This window comes from Pavona decussata, unplaced genomic scaffold (assembly GCF_977016875.1).
Source record: "Pavona decussata unplaced genomic scaffold, jaPavDecu1.1 SCAFFOLD_76, whole genome shotgun sequence".
Lineage (NCBI taxonomy): Eukaryota > Metazoa > Cnidaria > Anthozoa > Scleractinia > Agariciidae > Pavona > Pavona decussata.
Window position 1 is genome coordinate 2110971 of NW_028145494.1, and position 19375 is coordinate 2130345.

The 19375-nt window shown below is 39.0% G+C and overlaps 1 protein-coding gene across 1 annotated transcript; it reads left to right on the forward strand.

Moving 5' to 3' along the window:
• The first annotated feature begins 594 nt into the window (after positions 1–594).
• Positions 595–19101, forward strand: LOC146476613 (cilia- and flagella-associated protein 251-like). Its single transcript, XM_085114487.1, has 28 exons — positions 595–833; positions 921–989; positions 1092–1169; positions 1514–1617; positions 2529–2634; positions 3100–3180; positions 3754–3831; positions 4162–4206; positions 4971–5164; positions 7347–7415; positions 8032–8103; positions 8379–8511; positions 9230–9285; positions 9399–9458; positions 10066–10148; positions 11197–11348; positions 11692–11794; positions 12874–12944; positions 13884–14027; positions 14898–14980; positions 15488–15554; positions 16031–16102; positions 16532–16623; positions 16927–17055; positions 17317–17422; positions 17556–17646; positions 17785–17919; positions 18418–19101. Exons 1-28 carry the CDS (start codon positions 717–719, stop codon positions 18630–18632), a joined length of 2805 nt encoding a protein of 934 aa, XP_084970613.1. The 5' UTR covers positions 595–716; the 3' UTR covers positions 18633–19101.
• The last annotated feature ends 274 nt before the right edge of the window (positions 19102–19375 follow it).

Genomic DNA, 19375 nt, shown 5'->3' on the forward strand with positions numbered 1-19375 from the left:
ATAGGGCCGGTTAAGAGTGCATGGCTTCTCATCGATCTCGGAATGAAGACTGTGACCCTTTGTTAGACGAAAAGGCGGGGTGAAAAAAACTTTGAAAACACGCACTTTGACCTGGGATGAGGCCGACATTGATATATAAATTAGGCATGGATTAATTCCAATCCCAATGCTTGACTACATCTAACCACAACACATGTCCAATTTCTGCCAATACAAACGTTTGCAAAGGGAGTATCTTCCCGGACCCTTCAACGATATAGAATAATTTAGTGATGTCCATGACCAAACTTCTTCAAATAACGGTATGGCTCTAATGGGTCTGTTCAAATGAAAGCCATTGAGAGCAGGATTAGTTTAGCCAACGCAAAAAGTGGAGGAGAAAAAGAAACGACAAAAATAGGAAAATTAAACTGGGCAGGGATTCTATTATTTTAAAGAAGATTTCCACAAACAACTGAGTGTGGCTCACATACGTATGTTCCTCAAACACACAACAGGTAACCACAGTTTGGATACTCTGTGATAATTTACATGACATATTTTTCATTCTCAATCAGCGGATTACACTGAGGGCTCAGATTCACCATAGTAACTTACAGGGTTGCAATAACAAGTAGCGGGAATTTTCAGCTCTGCAGAAGTTAAAATTTCTGTCTGTTTTTAACTTTACTACAATATCCGAGGTAAATTTTCGGTTTGTGATAATCGGCTGAAGAATGGAAGGAGATAATGGTGAAAGATCTGGAGCGCAATCTCGCGTTTCAAGTGCCGCGTCTTCGCATGTCAACGAAGAAGACGTTGAAGACGAAGTTAAAGCTTCACCTACATCTTTGGTTAGTCGGAAAATGTCTATCCAAAACGTACTTAGTAAAAAGGCAGTGGCTTGTACTGAACAACTCCTTTTCTTTTTATTCGTTTAGAATATGTGTTGGTCTTATGGTGTAAATAAACATGTTCCGGTGCACAATCTGTCAAATGGCAGTCGAAAGGTAAGTTGGAGTGTTTGTAAGAAGGCTTCCTTCTATTGTTGAATTTTCCAACTCGTGAGAGCAGATTCAAGGGTTCTTAAAATGTCTTCATTTGGTTTGCAGGTGGCATTATTTGTGTGTGCACATGTTGGTGTCATGTTTGATTGGGAAGGAAATAAACAGCAACTTCTTCAAGGACATGTAAGTTGCATTGCAGTCTGCAGTTATCTAGCATAGAATCATGATTGAACAGTTGCACTGCATGCTCGAGGTCTCTACCAGCTGGTGTTTGGCAAGGGTCAAGTCTCTTTGTCAGTGTATCAAAGTAGACAGACACCAGGACATGCATTGCAGTTGTTTTACCATCGATAACACAGACTTCTCAATATTTTTTAACACTTTGCATTGAACATGTTCAATAAAAATTTCTCGTCTCAAATTATTTGAACTGAGAGGAATGGCCACAGGGATCAAATTTTGGTCTACTGTGAGGTGTTATTTGCCATATTTTCTGATGGGCTCATTCTGTGTTTTGCTTACTCCAGTGTAATTCCATCAGCTGTACTTGTGTCAGTGAAGACCGAAGGTGGATTGCTACTGCAGACAGGGGAAAAGATAGTATGGTCATCATTTGGGACTCATTTACAACGTAAGGCCATAACAATATTGATAGCTGTACATTAGAGATCCTGTAAAATTCCAAACATAAGTCCTTAGCTTAAACATGTATTTATTTTGTTCAAAGACCTTTTAAGGGGACCTGTATTTGGGGGTAGGACTTGTTTTTGTGAGTGCTTTTAGGGTTGGTCTTCCGAATAAAGCCCTAACAGTGATCAGCATCAAATTTCTCCTTGTAATATCAATACTTATTCAACCCATGAGGTCATGAGAATTAAGTGTATGATCACCCAAGGTGAATTTTCTTTATATGTTAATAACTTCTCCCCAGTGCATGTACTTTTATGATAAAAGTGTGGGGACAGAAATATGGAAGAATTTGTTTGATATTAGGGATTACAGGGTTAAAACAGCTTGAAATCAAGCTGACAGCCTAAACAGCTAACCCTAACAGTCCATCCATGGGGTGACATCGGGGAGGGCTTGTTATCAAAAGGATGATTATTTCTGAGATTTGGTGGGAGTGGGGAGAGTAGGGGTATTTTTGGAGGGTAAGAGTTGATTTTGTGGGGTCCTATATTCAGAATTTTGTGGCATTTTTAACTACTGAGAGTCAGCTTTATCTTTAATCATCTCCACATAATGCATCAAAACAGTAATAACTATTGACAGAAGAAAGACAAAAAAAATTAAAGAAGATAGGCCTAAGAAAATAATACAGAATGGCTTTTTCTTTCTAGTGTGTAATTTGAGAGAATTTTCATGAACAATGTCTCTTTCCATAGTCATGAGTTTCATGTCATGTCGTTCTAGTCACTTGCAGTTAGGTGAAAGTCTAACTTCAAGTGTGTGCCTCTTCTAGAAATTGAAAGTGTCTAATCTGAGACTATGATGCCATACTGTTGACTTAAATATATAAAGCGTTGTTGATTTACCTTGTAGGATTCCTGTTCAGACGATATTTGAAGCACACCCTGATGGATGTGCTGCCATTGCCATGTCACCTGATGCCAAGTACATTGCAACAATAAGCAGCAATCTTCCACAGGTATGTGATAAATTATAGTAAATTATCTTCAGCCCCAATAGTGATCAGCATGTAATTTCCCCTCACAATATTACTAGTTGGTCAAACATACAGTCATGAGAACAAAGGAAATGATCACCAAAGATAAACTGCATTCAGCTGATTTTAAACAAACTCTCCCAACGAGTACTATAGAAATAAAGAGGGTACAGTAAGGAGAATGCGCATGTTGATACTGGGAATAATTTTAAGGGTTAATAACCTTTCAATTGCAAAAAACCTCATTGTGCAGACAATTTACTAAACTTTTGCCCACAAAGAGGTGGAAGTCCATGGGAGGGTTTTGGATATTTTCTGCACTTGCAAGGGTGTATTGGTGTGGAGCGCAAGTTTGTGCACTTACATTGGCATTTGCAAACCTCTGACACCATTTGACCAGGGCTTACATTCTGACAGGTTTTGACTGATTGATGTTATTTTTATCAGACCGTGTCTGTGTGGGATTGGACGACCAATGGTGAGGCGCCCATGTGTTCTGCCACATTGGATGACAACTTTGGAAAGCAGGTAAGAGTGAAAGTGGGAAATATTAGATTATGTAGAATCATCCACTTCTGAAGCTGCAATGCCTTGACTGAATAAGAAGTGAAGTCTGTGTCCAGTCTATATAGTTAAAAAGCGATTATTTGAGTCAAATGGCTCTCCTGTGTGGGTGCTTAGCTCTGGACTGACTTGACTGGTTACTGTAGTACACTGTATGATTATAGTATGAAGTATCAATGTACTTCCCAATAAATGGATGCTAGTTCACTTAACAGCCCCTCTCTGCTTGGCATGTGTAAAATCTACAAATTATCTCTGCCTAAACTAGTTAAGAAATTGTGTGAATATTTGAATGCGCACTTATTTTGCCAGCTCCCTGAAAAAAAGAAAAATGGACAGGAGCATAGTTAGCCTTCAGCTCTTTCCCCTGAACCTCACTTAATGTTGCTTTTAAAGTTGGATGATTCATCGGGCTTCTTTTCAGTGGTGGACTATAGCTCTTAACTGGTCTTACATGTATGTCCTTTCCTATTAGGTGTTTGCAAATGAGCACTCATTAACTGACTTTTGTTTAATTTGCCATAATTTTTCCTACAGACATACATCCACTTCAACCCAGAGGACTCAAGTCAACTTGTTAGCAACAGTGAATCGCAAGTGGTGTTTTATTCTTGGGTATGTTATTATATATCTAGCTTGATGGTCATGATTGAAGAGAGTTGTTCTGTTTTTTAAATTATAATTATGTTGTGATTCAAAATTTCTTTGGTTAAAAGTTTTCAAACCAGTTTGATTTTTATTTCCCTTTGTCTCAGATAATGGAAAATTGAACATTGCACAAAGGAAAATAAAAATTAAACTGGTTTGAAACATTTTAAACGACAACATATCCATCATATCTGTCACTTCCAACCTTTCCTCTGCCATAGCAAGTTTTCACCACATTATTACTAATTCTTTGTTCTTTGTTAACTTACTCAGTAAAACATTTTTTCAATTATTTAGAATGACAAGACTCTGGAGTATGTAGCTCCACCTCTCACAGACAAGGTATAGTGTGCATTCCTCTTTGCAAAAATATTTCATTTAAATGTGAAATTCCATTGCCATGCAGCAGAACACTATTGTATCATGCTCTGCTCTCTTGGAGCCTTACTAAACTATCTCCCTGCTATCTTGGCAGAAATTTGTTCCTCTGACTTGCAATTCAATTCAATTTTAAATTCCTACTTTTAACTCTCTAAAATTTTCTGGTGGAATCTCTCTGAATTAAGCTCAAGATAACACAAGCAGTACCCTGTCCCAGGAGAGGTTCAGTGTACTTGCATCTAAAAATGGGAAGGTGGCAATCAATTCCTAATTTGACACCACCAAAGATACTCATGGGCCAGAACTTAACCCACCCAGCAAAACACCTGTAGGCTAAAATAACTCTGTCTTTCCAAAGTATCATGCTTTTATCACGTCCCCAAAATACCTTAAATAATAATGTTTAACTTAAATCCAAAAATACCTGCCAGAATCTCAGTGCCCAATCCCCTGACAAAAAATCCGAACTAAAGAAATTATTATGAAATAATGGAAAGGAACCAAAATTGCTTACTTCAAACCCTGCCCCTCCTCCCCCCCCCAAAAAAAAACAAACAAAGTTTACCTCCCTGTCTCTTTTAACCCACCATATCCATCCTTCATACCCTACACGATTACAATAGATTGTTCGATGCTTTTATACACATATTAGCCTGCTTACCTTTGAAGGATGTAAATTGAGATTTCAATTTGATAACACCATCATGTTAATTTACTGTTGGCAGGACTTCAATCGTAGTGTTGGTCTGTACAGCCAGTCCATTTTTCAGCTCCAGTCCCCCAGGGCACTCACAGCCACAAGTTGTGGCAACATAGTGGTGTGGGAACATGCAGGTGGAGAACTCAAGTGTAACAGGAAGGCGTTCAAGATTGTAAAGTTACAAGAAAAAGCTCTTACAGTACTCACCACTACTGACAAGTAAGCATTACCAACTTGTGTAAATATACAGCCAATGTGTGGTTCCAGAAAATATCCATACCCCCACCACGGAGGGAATTGGAAATTCCAGAGGGGTGGGGGGGTCAATGGCCCAGGAAATTCCAGAGGGGAGGAGGGGTGAATGGTTGGATAAGTTTCCAGAGGGTCAACTTCACGTTCATGTCAGACATAATTGTTCAAAATTGTAACTTACCAACTTAGCAACTTCCTAGATCTTTCTTGAAGACGTGACTTTGTTTAACTGTTTTAAAGAAACCCTTGTTACATTAAAAACATGTTCCTTTCTCCGAAAAGCCTTTGTAAGCGAAGTAGTCCAAGTGAGACAAGAAATCTTTGTCTGCGTTGCGTGACTCAGTTATTATAAAACTGTTGTTTGTGAAACTTTCTTGCGTAGAAAAATATTGTTCACTGGCAACAATTGAATTTGCATCAATGTTTAAAAGGGAAACTTTTGTATGGCTATAAAGTGAAAGCCCCAATTTTACATAAAACATTGAAATATTTGTTTGTTATTTTTGTGTAAAGTTACGGGCAAAGGTCAATTCCCGGGATCAATTGATCAGTTTGGCAAAACTGACCCGTGTTAAAACTTATTTTGTCCAAAGTATTTCAACTCAAAGTCCAAAACTATTAACTTGATTTCTATGCCAAAATTCAGCAAAATAGAGCCAATTCGACATTCTTTTAATGCGTTATTGATCTCATACAAAATTTGCATAAGAACGTGAACATGCTAATGTCGTTTTGTGGCTCCATTTCGTCTGCGGTTTCAAGTTACGATCTGAAAGGTCAATTTGTCTCCCTGGCCTGCTAATGCTTATTTTGTCCAAGCTATTCCGATTCAATAGGAAAACTATTGACTAAAATGACTAGACTGAATGATTACCATGAGAAATATTGATTGAGTAGAACTAAAGTGATAATCCTTTTGATCTCCTACAAATTTGCATAGGAACGTAAACACGACATATGCAAATTAAATGAAAACACATTTTTGCATTGCCGGACTTATTCCAACAATTTAAATTTAAAATCTGGTAAAGTGTGATGTAAATGACCACCGGTAAATATAAAACACAACAATTATTTCAGTATCAAGAGCTTTTTGGCAAACTCTACCGGTGAAATTGAACAGCGCGCACGCTCTTCGATAACGCATATTTTCTTCTCGTGTAGGCAGTTCTTGATATTTCTGAAATGTTCACATCAAACTGATTTTTGAGGCGTTCTTTTGAAATAAAACTTTTCCAGAGGGGGGTGGGGGTTTATTCTGTATTTGAGGAATTTCCGAAGGGGTGAGGGGGTTAAAAAAATACCTCGAAAATGGAAAATCCTGGGGGGTGGGGGGGTCCTATGTGAAATTCCCTCCGTGGTGGGGGTATGGATATTTTCTGGAACTACACAATCAATATAATACTGAGACCCCGTCCACACGTATCCGGATATTTTTGAATCTGCAACAATGTTATCGGATTCAAAAATTTCCACTCTGGAGAGCGGATTCAAAAATTTCAGGATTTGCTTGCGAATTCGCCGGGTGCGTGTGGACGATAGCCGTATCCACGGATTCAAAAATATCCAGATACGTGTGGACGGGGTCTGAGTGACATGGGCAATATCAAGGATGGTGTTCTATAGCCTGGGTGCAAGCTCTCCTTTAGGTTTAGAGAATTGGGCCCCCGTCCCAATCCTCTTGCCACTCGCATTATCCTTCTGCGACTGACCTAAAAGAGAGCTTGCTTGCACGCGAGGTGTTCTATAAATGTAGACCAAAGAGGGGTTGTTGCTCAAAAAAGTAGATGAGTAATTTTATGCTGGCCAATTGACCTGGCAGATTAAATGAAAACCTTTACAGATAGATCCAGGAGACCTCACCTCTGAACACTGACCCTTGCTGACTCTGACTCTCTCTTTAAAAGTTATCTGGAAAACTGGAAGGAACTGCAAAAGCCGGCACTTAAATGTTATGAGTTTATACAACTGAAGCCAAAGTTTAGTACACTCCAACCAAACCAGGTGCCTGCATCCAGAATATACCTTAAACAAAATTAGCCTCGCTTTTGCCCAACAGACTGAGTAAGGGAAATCTTGGTGGTTGGTATCAGAACAGCAAGGCTATTAAGAAAGGGTGTTGACAGAGGTTTCTGTGTTGTTTCAACAGGTACATTGTGACTGGTGATGTGGCTGGCCATGTGCGATTTCTAGATCAACAGCTTAGACTAACAAATTGGTAAGACTGTCACCTCTAGAGGTGTTTACATGTAATTAACCGTTAATCTAGATCGGGCTTATTTTCGCTTTCTTACTGCAACTGTTAAAGGTATGATAATGACACTTGGATTAGTGCCAAAATCAAATGAAAAGTAATCAAAAACACCATTTAAAGGAACACCAATATGCAAATGTGACCCAATATGAGGTAAAAACATAAAACTTACCATAAGAAAAGTAATTTTTTTTTCATTTAAAAAGGGGATTTTCCATTTTCTGAAAACAACAGCCTGTCAAAAATTGATTTACATTAAAGTCAATGAACACTAATCGACCACATCAAATGAATTTCTTAAAAAGTCAACAAGTTTCTTGGCATTTGTGCCACAGCCCACAGGTGCCACAGGCAGAGCACCATCACCTACCCTGGCCTAGATTGGATTAATGGACTAGTGTGGAGTAGAGACACTGTACAATATGCAGAAGGGTTACACTAAACATTGTGTTGTAATCATCATCATCGTGGTTATCATCATCATGACGTTGCTGTTGTTGTCAGCATTATTTTTCTTTTTCGTGTTCGTTGACATTATCCCCATTAATTAAAATTATTATCTTATCGTCTTCCTTTACAGGTATAAACATTTCAATGCAGGACCTATCAATGCAGTATCATTTTCCTTTTCACCAAAGACAGCTGATTCACAGTAAGTTACTGATTTTAACATTCATTGCATTAGCAGCAGTACATAACATGGCAGAGTTTAGCAAAATAATACTCTTGTATTGATTCTGGCCAAGAAAAGGTTTTGCTTCTGTAATATAATGAAATTAATATTGACATCTGCTTGGCGATCAGTTGGTATGACTATTCATGATCTGCAACAGATTTTGTTATTTGGCTTATTTTGTTGATCATGCAGTCAAATCTCTTGATAGGAAAAAAATGGTAAATTTTAAGGAGTGTTTCTGTTTTTTCTAGAACTCCAAAGGATAAAGCAGACTATCCTGCCAGCTCCACCTTAGATGGTAACCCGTTTATTGTGAATGATTTTGTAATCAGCACATCAACAGCCAATGTAGCTCATTTCTCTACTGATGGAAGTGCACTTCAGGTAAATCATAGAAGTATCGAGCTTATGAGGAGACCAAGACTAAGATGAATTTCTAATAAAGGTTCTCCTTCTTCCAAAAAAGAGTTAGGTCTCTTGTATTTAACAAGAACTTAATTTTTTTTAACAGCTTTATTGGGTGCTCCTCTTACAATATATAATGAGAATTAAAAAGAAAAAGGCCAAACCCAAAAGGGGCAGGTGCAATGGGACGAACATCCCCTGCGAGGCACCACCCCTGTCCTCAACTGTGAAGCGCACAGCCTATGGAAAAACCAGGATTGTCATTGCATATTTCGGGTATCCCTTAGTCATTTTTTAATTCACAATTTTACAGGCTCCCATTGTCATTACATTGTTGTATAGTTTAGGGTTCAGAAGTAATATTGATTTTGAATCTGCAACGTGTTTGAGGTACCTGTATAGTCAGGCTTCTTTGGATCTTTGTCAAGAATGTTTGCCAGGTGTCTGTGGCACTTACAGTCTCAGAAAATAGATGTTAAAAAGGTTGGAAATGTTTAGGAATGACCTGAATACTGCCTTCACAAAAATATTGAGGCAAAGTTGAATTCAGAAAATTGTCAGTAGTTTAATCAGCATTGTTTGGAAATTCTAGGAATTGACCAAATCAAATAACTTACAGATTGGAAAGTTTTGGACTATGTTTACCACTTGAAGACAGTGACAGCAAGCATAATGTTCTCTTTGTTTTGAATTGCAGTTCATCCGTAAAGAGCATGACAGTGACACACATGCCATAGCATGCCACCCCTCTGAGTAAGTTAATCATGTCAAGTTGCATCTAGTTCACTTTATCAACGATTTTGTCAAATTAGGGTCTTAACATCTTTTCAAATTAAAATTAACAATAAAGTGTCCTTGAATTCCAGGCCAAGGCTTTGTGTTGGGAGTTATTCAGGCCTACTTCAACTTTGGGATTATGAGAAAAAGTAAGTTGATATGATAGATGTATTTTTAATCAGTGACCCAGGCAAACTCACACAATGAAAATCTGAACTTATGCCCTTCCGATTAGTAGTTTGGATGCTCTACCACTGAGCTACAGGAGACTCAATCAAGGGAATAGTTTTGAATCATATCGCACAGGGCTGTACATGTTTGTAGCGGGACTGTATGATTTTTTGTGGCCCTCCTTCTGTTAATGCATAAATGGCTGTCACACACCAGTCACAGCGATTGCTAATAGTTTTGCAAAGAAAGTGTACTCGGGGCATTAAGGTCATGTGTGTTTTGTTTTTATTCCTTCCACTTTTTGCCATCTGCTTAATGCCATTTTCCCTTCAATTCCATTCCCCTTCTTTTCTGGTTTTTCACCCAATCCATTTTTGCCCCTTTTGAGGTGTAAATTACTTCCAGGGAAAAATAATTTTGTGATTTGAAAAATTTAAGATGGTTGTGTTATTGCTTGATCTTTAGAATGACTACAAGTTTAGTTCTTGGATGAAGTGGTGTGCATTTTCTTAAGCCATTATCAAGAGCAAGTTCATCCTGTGGTAGTAAACTGAAACTGATTCTGTTTTTGTTGTTTTCTGGCAGAGAACTGCTGACAAGTCGAGTGTTTGACCAGCGGCAGCTGATGATCCAATGTATGACATTCAATCCAACTGGGGATCTGTTAGGTTAGTGCAGCTGATGTTATGCCTGGTTACAAATATTAGTGAGCTTACGCAACAGGACGGTTGATGGAAGGGGACGGTGAATTATCGTTGTGTGACCAACATGACATCTTAGTACTTTCACATTTTTAGGCGATTTGCGACCAGAACTGGTTTTCTCTCATCTGTTACAACGCGAAGACCACGAGCGGTAGGAATGTTACAATCTAGAGTCATGAAAACTTGGCCATCACATTGGTCACATAAGGACAATTTGCCGTCCCACCACATCAGCCGTCCTGTTGTGTAAACTCCCTATTATTAAGGCTTATTTACACATACTGATAAAACAGGTTGATTTGGCCCAATTTGACAAAGAAAATGAGTGAGTGGAAAAAATTGGCCCAATTTGTATTCAAATCTGTCACATTGCTAGAGGTGTTTTGAATCTGCGGCCTATTTTCACCCCATGCTTCACCATCGGCAAAGGAAATCGGCTGACCTTTAGTAACATGTAAATTGGCCTGTGCGATTGAACCTCCTAATCAGGCTGATAAATAAATTATTGGTATTTGTAAATTAGCCATTTGGAACACTACTTACACGTACCAACATGCTGAAAGTTAACTTGAACTCAACTCAACTCATATCGAATGCAAATTCCAAACTGTAATACACGTATATATTTTGAGTGATTGGGTCAAAGAACTAACTCTACAGTGTATGTTAAAGCGCTAAGTGAACCCATGAATTCCCCGCTGAGCATTAGCCCTAGTAAGGAAATGGGAGACCGCATAAGGCAAAGAAAAAATCTTTGACCTCGGCGGGAATCGAACCCTCAACCTCCTGATTTGATTGTTCGTTGCTCTACCAACTGAGCTATGAGGACAGATGGGAGTAAGTTGTGGATGATTATGGTAGTAATTGCGGCAATATGAACGTGATGGGTACAAATGAATGTTGTGCCACCAGCACCAAGGAAACAATATTGATGGATCAGAGATTTTGAATGTCCTCAGAATTGTTAATAATTTACAGGTCTAACGTCTAATCCCTTTTGGTTAATTCGTAGCTATTGGGTTCACAAATGGCAGTGTACGTATCTTGGATGGCTTGACGCTGAAGGAAGAAGGAGGTGGTGAAGGGCTTGCTGTTTTCAACCACTGTCACGATTGTGTCACTAACATCAAATTCTCTCATGACTCCAGCTATTTAGCAACCAGTGTAAGTAAACTCACTACAAAAGTAACTGATAAGGAAACTACTGCATGTCATTTTCCACTGCACGTTTTTAAACACTGTACCTTTTTAAACCCAGGAATATGAGCACTCATCTCCTCTGACCATACAAACTAAAACTGAACTACAAGTAGATTCGTGGCAAGCTTTAGAAATTACTTGGTTCATAATTATATGTAACATTGTCTTAGGTACTGCTAGGGTCAGAAATGCATTAGCATCTGGTTTATGGACCAAGAAAAAGTTGCTAAGTATCCATGTCAACTTATATGTTGGTCATAAGAGCCACTGGCTTTGGAGTAAAGTATTGAATGCTTTTTCTTTACAGGATCTGGACCGCTGTGTAACAGTCTTCAAAGCTCAGAAAGATGATTTGGATCAACCTTGGGTTTATATTGGTAAACAGAGAGCTCATTACAAAACTATACAAGGTAAGCAACAAGCTAGACCTCCTTTGTGCTTAATTGGCACACAGTTCGAGAGATTTTGTTACCAGCCCTGAGAACTTCTCTTTTGGAGGTTAGGTAAAAATTTAGAAGTGCTGGCACATGAATTTATTAGTACCCACTGGGCCCGGTTGTTTGAAAGCCGATTAACGCTAATCCACAATTAAAAGTTAATCGAGGTTTTCATCTCTCTCGTTAAAAATGGTTTCAAAGGCTAATTTCAACTAAAGATAAAGAAAAATTTAAGTCAAAACTGAGGGACAAAAATCTTTTGGAAGGATCCGTGTTTTTTAGTAATTAAACTCGAATCAAAGTTCACATTAATCCAGGATTAGCTTAATTGGGCTCTGAACAACTGGGCCCAGGAACATAGACAAAAGACAGATTGAAACGACCAATAACATTTCGACTTCGTTGACCAATCAGGTCAATAACCAGAAACATTTATACCACTTACTGGCGTTCCACAATTTACTTGACTGACTGAAGATGACTTCCACTCAGGTTGTTGAAACGTCAGTCAATGTCACTTCAAACCCTTCTCAGGTCTATGTTCATCTGAATGATCATTATTTACGTACTAATGAGGGGAGATACCGTTACCAAAAGGCTAGAACTATTCAAAGGAGTAGTGGAGTCTTCGTAGTTGAGTCCCACTTGTTTGAGAAATCAGTCGAACGTCGGTATCTCTTGTTTAGGTCACTTGCGTTCTCTACTGAGAAAAGTAATAAGCTATTTCTTATTTATTTAGCATTTTTCTCAAAAAATTAAGTACACAACAAAGGTTCTTGCATGATAACTAGTCTCTGTGCTAAAAATAGGGATTGTTTGGAGCAATTAAATTATTTTGATTTTGAGGTAAAAAGTACTTACGTTTGTCTTGCATAAAACCCTCCAATTTAATGGCTGAATAGGGATGTGTCCACTGGAATAAGGTTTGATTCCTTGAACAACTTCTAATAGTTGTTATTATGTGTAGGATTTGTTTGTTTTTAGGGACAGTTTTATGATAGTCCAGTAGGTTTGGAAGTTCCTCAAGAGAACTGTTTTCTTTTCTTTTACAGACATTTCGTTTGGTATAGCTATTGACAGTAACATTCCTCGTTTACTTTCACTGGGTCAAGACAGAGTTTTGGTATGTGGACACTATTAATGTTTAATAATCGTTGTTTTAACTCCAGTGGATCATGACCATGGTCATTTCACTTCACAGTCACTAACTTGAACCCAACAAACTCTGTGTCAAATTATTCAATAAATAAGATTATTAAAAACTGACCCATTAGATACGGTATATGAGCTATTATACCATGCCCAACAAATATGGTAAGAGTATGCGTCAGGGGAAAAAGAAAATATCGCTAAATCAACAAGATTTAGCGATTTTTCGTGGTTGTTTTTAATAAAACTATTATTCTACACGCGCTTGTTGGATACGAGATGATTATAGCCAACTCGGTGCGCTATCTGTCATCTCATATCCAACGCACGCTCGTGAAATGTTAGATATAACACGAACTTCATGATGTATCGATCAATAAGTTTTAAAACGTTGATTGTAGTCTGAAACTGAAAACGGAAAATTTGAGGTGGAACTTGTGGTCAAGATGCTTCTTACAGTTAAACTAGAGATGTTATTTGGTTGTCAAACATCGGCTGTCAGTCACTTTCAGACTTGTTTTGCCTCTAGCATATTGTTGAATCCACATATGTCAAATAAAACTGCCATTTCTTCCGTAATCTTTCAATTTTGGGAAGATGATGTTTTACCTCAGTAAACTGTGCGTGAATAAATGAGTGACTTTTTTGTTATCGCATTAAAATGTTCATCCCAAAAAGGTGTAATAATCGTTCTTCGTTTCTATAACACTAATAGTCTTGTGGTATCTCAAAAACGGAAGGTAAACTACGAAAATTCGTTTTGGAAGGGTCTACTGAACTTGTAATTCTGTGAATGAAACCATAAAGTTAAACGATTCACATAATAGGGGGTTTGTGCTTTGTGAGCAAAATGAAATCTTCCTTATTTTTAGTTTAAAGTTGGCTTTTACATTGTTGTTTTTTTTCTTGTCAGGTGGAGTACGATCTTCTGAATAGCAGCACTGATGATCTGCGGCTTATCAGCTCAGAGAGAATTGAGCAAAGTGCTGTACCTCAGTGCTTCACTTGGTATCCACCGATTGTGAAGGAGAACTTCCTTGTGGTAGCGAATGATCAGGTACTGATCTTTATAGGATATGTGCAAGCAGATGTTTAAAAGAGAAGAAAAGGCCATTGTTTGCTAATGACTGAGTTTAATCCCTACAATTTACTACTTGTCAATAGCGTGAGTAAAGACATGTAAACGAGTGTTTGGTTTTATCAACAGAATTGATAAAGTAATTTCAGTTTGATCACTGTAAAGAGATTCAAGTGCTGACGTTTGGAGCGTTAGCGCTTCGTCAGTTCGAATTCAGTCTAACGAAGGGCTAACTCTCAAAGCGTCAGCGCTTGAATCTCTTTACGGTAGTCAAAATTACCTTATCAACTCTGTTGATAAAACCAAACATTCGTCTCAACCCCCCTCCACCGACCTGGCACTGCAGTTTCTTTAGAAACTAACTCCCTCGTCTAAAGACAGATGTACTCGAGCGAAAAGAACAAAAACTCTGGTTTTGGTATCATTTAATCAAAACGGTTTTGGAACAGTTTTTAACAGATCAGTATAACAGCTACAACAACAAAAACACCAGGGTAGGATGTCTGTTCAGACGGTGGCAGGGCAGAGGAGGCTTGCTTTAAGAAAAAGAGCAACAGCTTCGTGAAATGTGGGAAGTAGAAGGTTAAACTGGGTAAAACTGCACAGTACTGTGTGAAACATTTTCAGTCTCAAACCGTTTAGACTTGAGGAAGCATTTTTTTCTTGAAATTGAATCTTCTGCTTGCTTTTCTGTTAGGGTAACTTTGTAGTTTTCCCGCTTTGGCTTGAAAAGGATTGAAGAAGTGAATATATTAGGATTACTTGAAGTAATTGTTTTAACTTGCTTTTAGATGTTAAACAACGTTTCATTTTGCAAGTTTTGATGGTGTGTTTTTGTTTTCATTTAAGTTCAAACTGAAACTATACAATTCAACAACAAAGATGTGTAGACAAACACTGCTAGGACCAACATATGGCACCCCGCTCAGAAGGTATTTACTTATGATTTCGTTAACTAACATCAAATCTGAATGTTCTTGTTGTTCGTATAGCAGCATATAATAGAGAGATCAAGAATCGAGTTTATGGCAAATAAATGTGAATTTTTTTTTCCGAGTATACCTGTGTAATAATACGTTATTATCATTCATTCACCAGGCTCAAAATATAGCGTCATATTTATTCCATTGCGCATATGCCACACATTGACATTCAAATCCCAGCAGTATGCAGGATGTTTATCTCATGAACCTAGTTTAATGGCCTTAGCTCCCACGAGTCTCCTGTAGCCAAGTGGTAGAGCATCCGAACAAGTAATCGGAGGGTCTTACGTTCGACTCCTGATAGGAGCACTCGGATTTCCTTTTTCCGAGTATGCCTGTGTCATTCACTGAATAATAATACATGATTCTCATTCAATCACGAGGCTTAAAATATACCATCACATTTATTCCATAACTTCATTCTTATCTCTTCATTTCTTTGTTTGCTGTTCCCAGGTTAATCGTGCTTCCGCCTTCCGAGGAGAGAACGACTTGGTATCTCACTTACATTACAGTGGATAAGGTAACAGTGATCAATGCGATGTAATACGATCTACGTTTATTCAATATTTATTCACCGTAGAGGAAGCGGTTAGTTGTTGATATTTCCCGCGCCTCTGTAGGGAATAATAGTTTTAGTTTATGCCAAACCAGTTGATAGCCAGCGCCAATAAGCCACTTTATTTTTTGATCATTTTTCGAGATGTAGCACAATGCCGGGATATGAATAGTAAATCCTACCCAGGGTTTGAGTACGAAATCAGCGTGGGGGAAAACACTGTTCCCTAGTTTGATATATACTAATAGGTGCTAGTCTGAGAAGACATACCCGATTGAGTTGTCCTATACAATGTGTTTTCCTTGACAAGGGGGTCGAGGCTGGGAGGAGGGGGAGGGAGCGACGAGGATGGGTTGTTATGAACCACCTTATGTAAGCTGTGCCCCAAAGAGTCTGTGCAGAATACTTTCAAACAAACGATCATTTACGATTCTCCTTAGGTTGGCCTCCAGATTTTACCGTTAGATGGTAATCCTCACAAGACGATGGCCTTGATTGCCCATCCAGAAGGGGTATGTATCTATTTGAAACCAGTAACCTTAACGGTCAAAACTAAAGTAACCATGCAGTAGTGGTAAAAGGATCGTTAGCAAGAACGTGTGGCGCGGGATGCCGAGCGCGCGAAAACGTGTGACGCGGAATGCCAAGCGCGGGAAAACTTGTGACGCGGAATGCCAAGTGCGGGAAAATCTATGACGCGGGATGCCAAGCGCGGGAAAACGAATAACGAGGGATGTCAAGCGCAGGAAAACGTGTATCTTCGTGGTTAGCACGAGTGACAGTTATGTCATCCAAGTCGCAGTTGGTTGTTTTGGTTTTGACTGCAGCATCGTTCGTTGATTGGCCAACAAACAAGTCAACACCGAAAGTTATTTAAAGATAGTTTTAGTGGGATTGGTGAGCAACAAGTTGGAAATTTTAGCTTTTGCTTTTTTTCTTAGGTATCCAATTTGGTGTGTTCATATGACGGCAAGTATGTGTTCACGGCCGGCGGAGAAGACTGCAGTGTGTTGATGTGGGAAATTAACCTGGAGTGAGTATTAATGGTAATGTTCGTTGGGTGAATCACTGCCAAGTATAGAGTATGGCTTAACCAGTGCTGGACGAGTTAATTACAACAAGTTAAAATGACTCACCTTCGGAGTGGTACATTTTTTTGCTGATGATACCACGCCTGCCTTAACTGTCGTTAGCTGCTTTGATTAAGCCGATTTTCTGCTTGTACAGGTGAAGTGACTTTTCGAAAAAGTTGGCCAGCGCCCTTTTTTTCCACTGCGGAGGCTGTACACTGGTTGGCTCCCATGCGAATTCTAATGTTGTTTCCACTCTTCTTTAGCGCCTTGGAAGCTTCGGCTGCACTTGGCGGAGAGGGCCTGGTCCCATTCTACGGTCTGTTAGAAGGCGGCCGAGATGGTGAACTATTTGCAGAGCTCGAGGACTATTTCTATTATGCCCAGATCAGAAGGTGAGTTTCGTCTGTCTTGTTCTTCATTGTTAAACTGGCACGTGAGTAAGGGAAGCATGAGAGAGCAAATGGACTGAGAGGAGAACTGGAGAGAAGCGGCTCTCTCCAATCCTCCCTCGACGACGTCGCTTGCGCGCGTGATAAGCTCGCCTTCTCGACTATCAAAAAATGGACAGCTAGCAGTCCACTTCATTTCGGATTGTCTTGTTCAATTTTAAATACACTTAGACAAAACTAATGCATGCACCTTTCTTATTGCAGCCAAGGTGTGGACACTACAGATACAAGGCAGGTATCCACCAAAGTTCCCTTGGCGCAGGTACCATACATCATGCGAGCACTGGGATTCTATCCAACGGAACAGGAGGTGTGTTATCACTAGCTGTGAGAGCAGACGACTTTTCAGGCTTTCGTTTCTGTGTTATCACCAGTGAGAGTCAGTTATTTTCCTGAGATTACAGATTTGTTATCTAACTTTGCTTTGTTTTTATTCTTATCAGATTGATGACATGATCAACGAATTGAAATTTAGCAACTATGTTGCCACTGGAAAATACGTTCAGGAGATCGATCTGGGGGAGTTTATAAAACGTAAGTATTTCTACTTCGAAAAAGTGTGTCCCCCTCTCCCCTCACTTTTTTCTCGCTCCCCTCCCCTATTACGCTTGCCACGCAGGCTACTAGGCTACTATTAGATGATTAAAAAGCTGCATTGTTGATTTTTTACAGTGTATGTTAACCATCGTCCAGCTTTTGGTTTATCACCGTTTGATTTGAATGAAGCCTTTACCCAGCTTGGGTCGGCTGGTGACGAGGGATTCGCTATTGACCGTGACAGACTTCTGTCGCTGCTGCAGAACAAAGGTATGAGACAACCGGAAGAGGACAACTTCACTGCAAAGGGCACGTTCCATCCTAGTGCATTTTCGTTTGTAAGCGCATGCATTTTGACGGGTTTTTATTTCCACTAATCATCCACACTAATAAAAACGCTGATGAAAACGGAGGTTTTTGAAATGAAAACTGAGACATTTGACTACATCAGCAGTAATGTGTGGACGGGTTAAAATAGAGCCAAAAGGCCATTTCCGAGGCTTGAACCTCATTATGAAAGCGAGGCTAAGTACAAAGCTTTTCATAGGAAAATTGGTTTTGTTTGCATATGATTGAAAGGCGAGGAACAGCATTTTGGGGCTTAACAACGATTCAGGGTTTATGAGCACTGATTCAAAAACGGTTAACTTTCGTTTATTGTGATGGGTTTCCTTGAAATAAGTTTCACTTCATGAAATTTTAAGTGGATGTCCAAGGCCAGTTCGAGAGATGGAAAGAAGTGCTAACCATTTTTTGTTTGCTTTTCAGGTGAACACATGACGGAAGCCGAGTTGGCGGAGTTCATGTCCACATTACTGGGTCTTGGGGAATTAGGTGGCAGCGCGGAGACTGGGACTTATGATGCATCCAACGCCAACCAGTTGCTTAGAGACCATCTTCCAGAGAACATTACCGCTGACAATTTTGCTGAGCAAGTCTTGGGTTTTGTAACAGAGATACAGACTACTGCAAACACTAGTTAAAAGTGATTTGTTCGAAATGAAATTAATTTTATTTTTTTAGGCTTGAGTATGGTGTAGAGAACTGAATGTTTATTTTCAGAGTAGCTTCAAGTTAACCATGTAAACGAAATTGGTTTCCTAGGACCTATGTGTTAACAACTAGTTCTTAGAGAGCCAGTGATCTGTGTACTTTGACTGACAAACTTCGTTTCCATTGACCAGTCTTTCTACGAGTTTAAATAACCCTGAAATGATTATTGGACTTTGCGAGAACCCCCCCCCCCTCCCCTCCCTTGAGTGCCATACTAGTTAAAGGTATTCAATGTACATATGTATATACTGCTTATTTTGTGTGTGTTAAAGCTAACACATTAGAAGAACCAGCTTCTAAAAAACATTTATATATTTAATTGTATAATTCTTGAAATGTGGTGATTGGTTTTCTTTTGAAACGGGGTTTAACTTCTTCAAATAAAACCGGCGTAGAATGGATTGGGATCCCTACAGATTAAATACTTTTGACTTGTTAACGTGGTTCTAACTTTTGAGTCTGTGGATGAAACCCAATGTGGCCTTTGAACAGAAAGCAGTCACTTGTATCTCGATATTTTTAACCCTTTAATCCCTAACAGTAATCAGCATCAAATTTCTCCTTGTAACATCAATGCTTATTCAACCCCTGAGGTCATGAGAATTAAGGATATGATCACCCAAGGTAAATTGAAATCTTGATATTTTAATGACTTCTCCCCATTACTTTTATA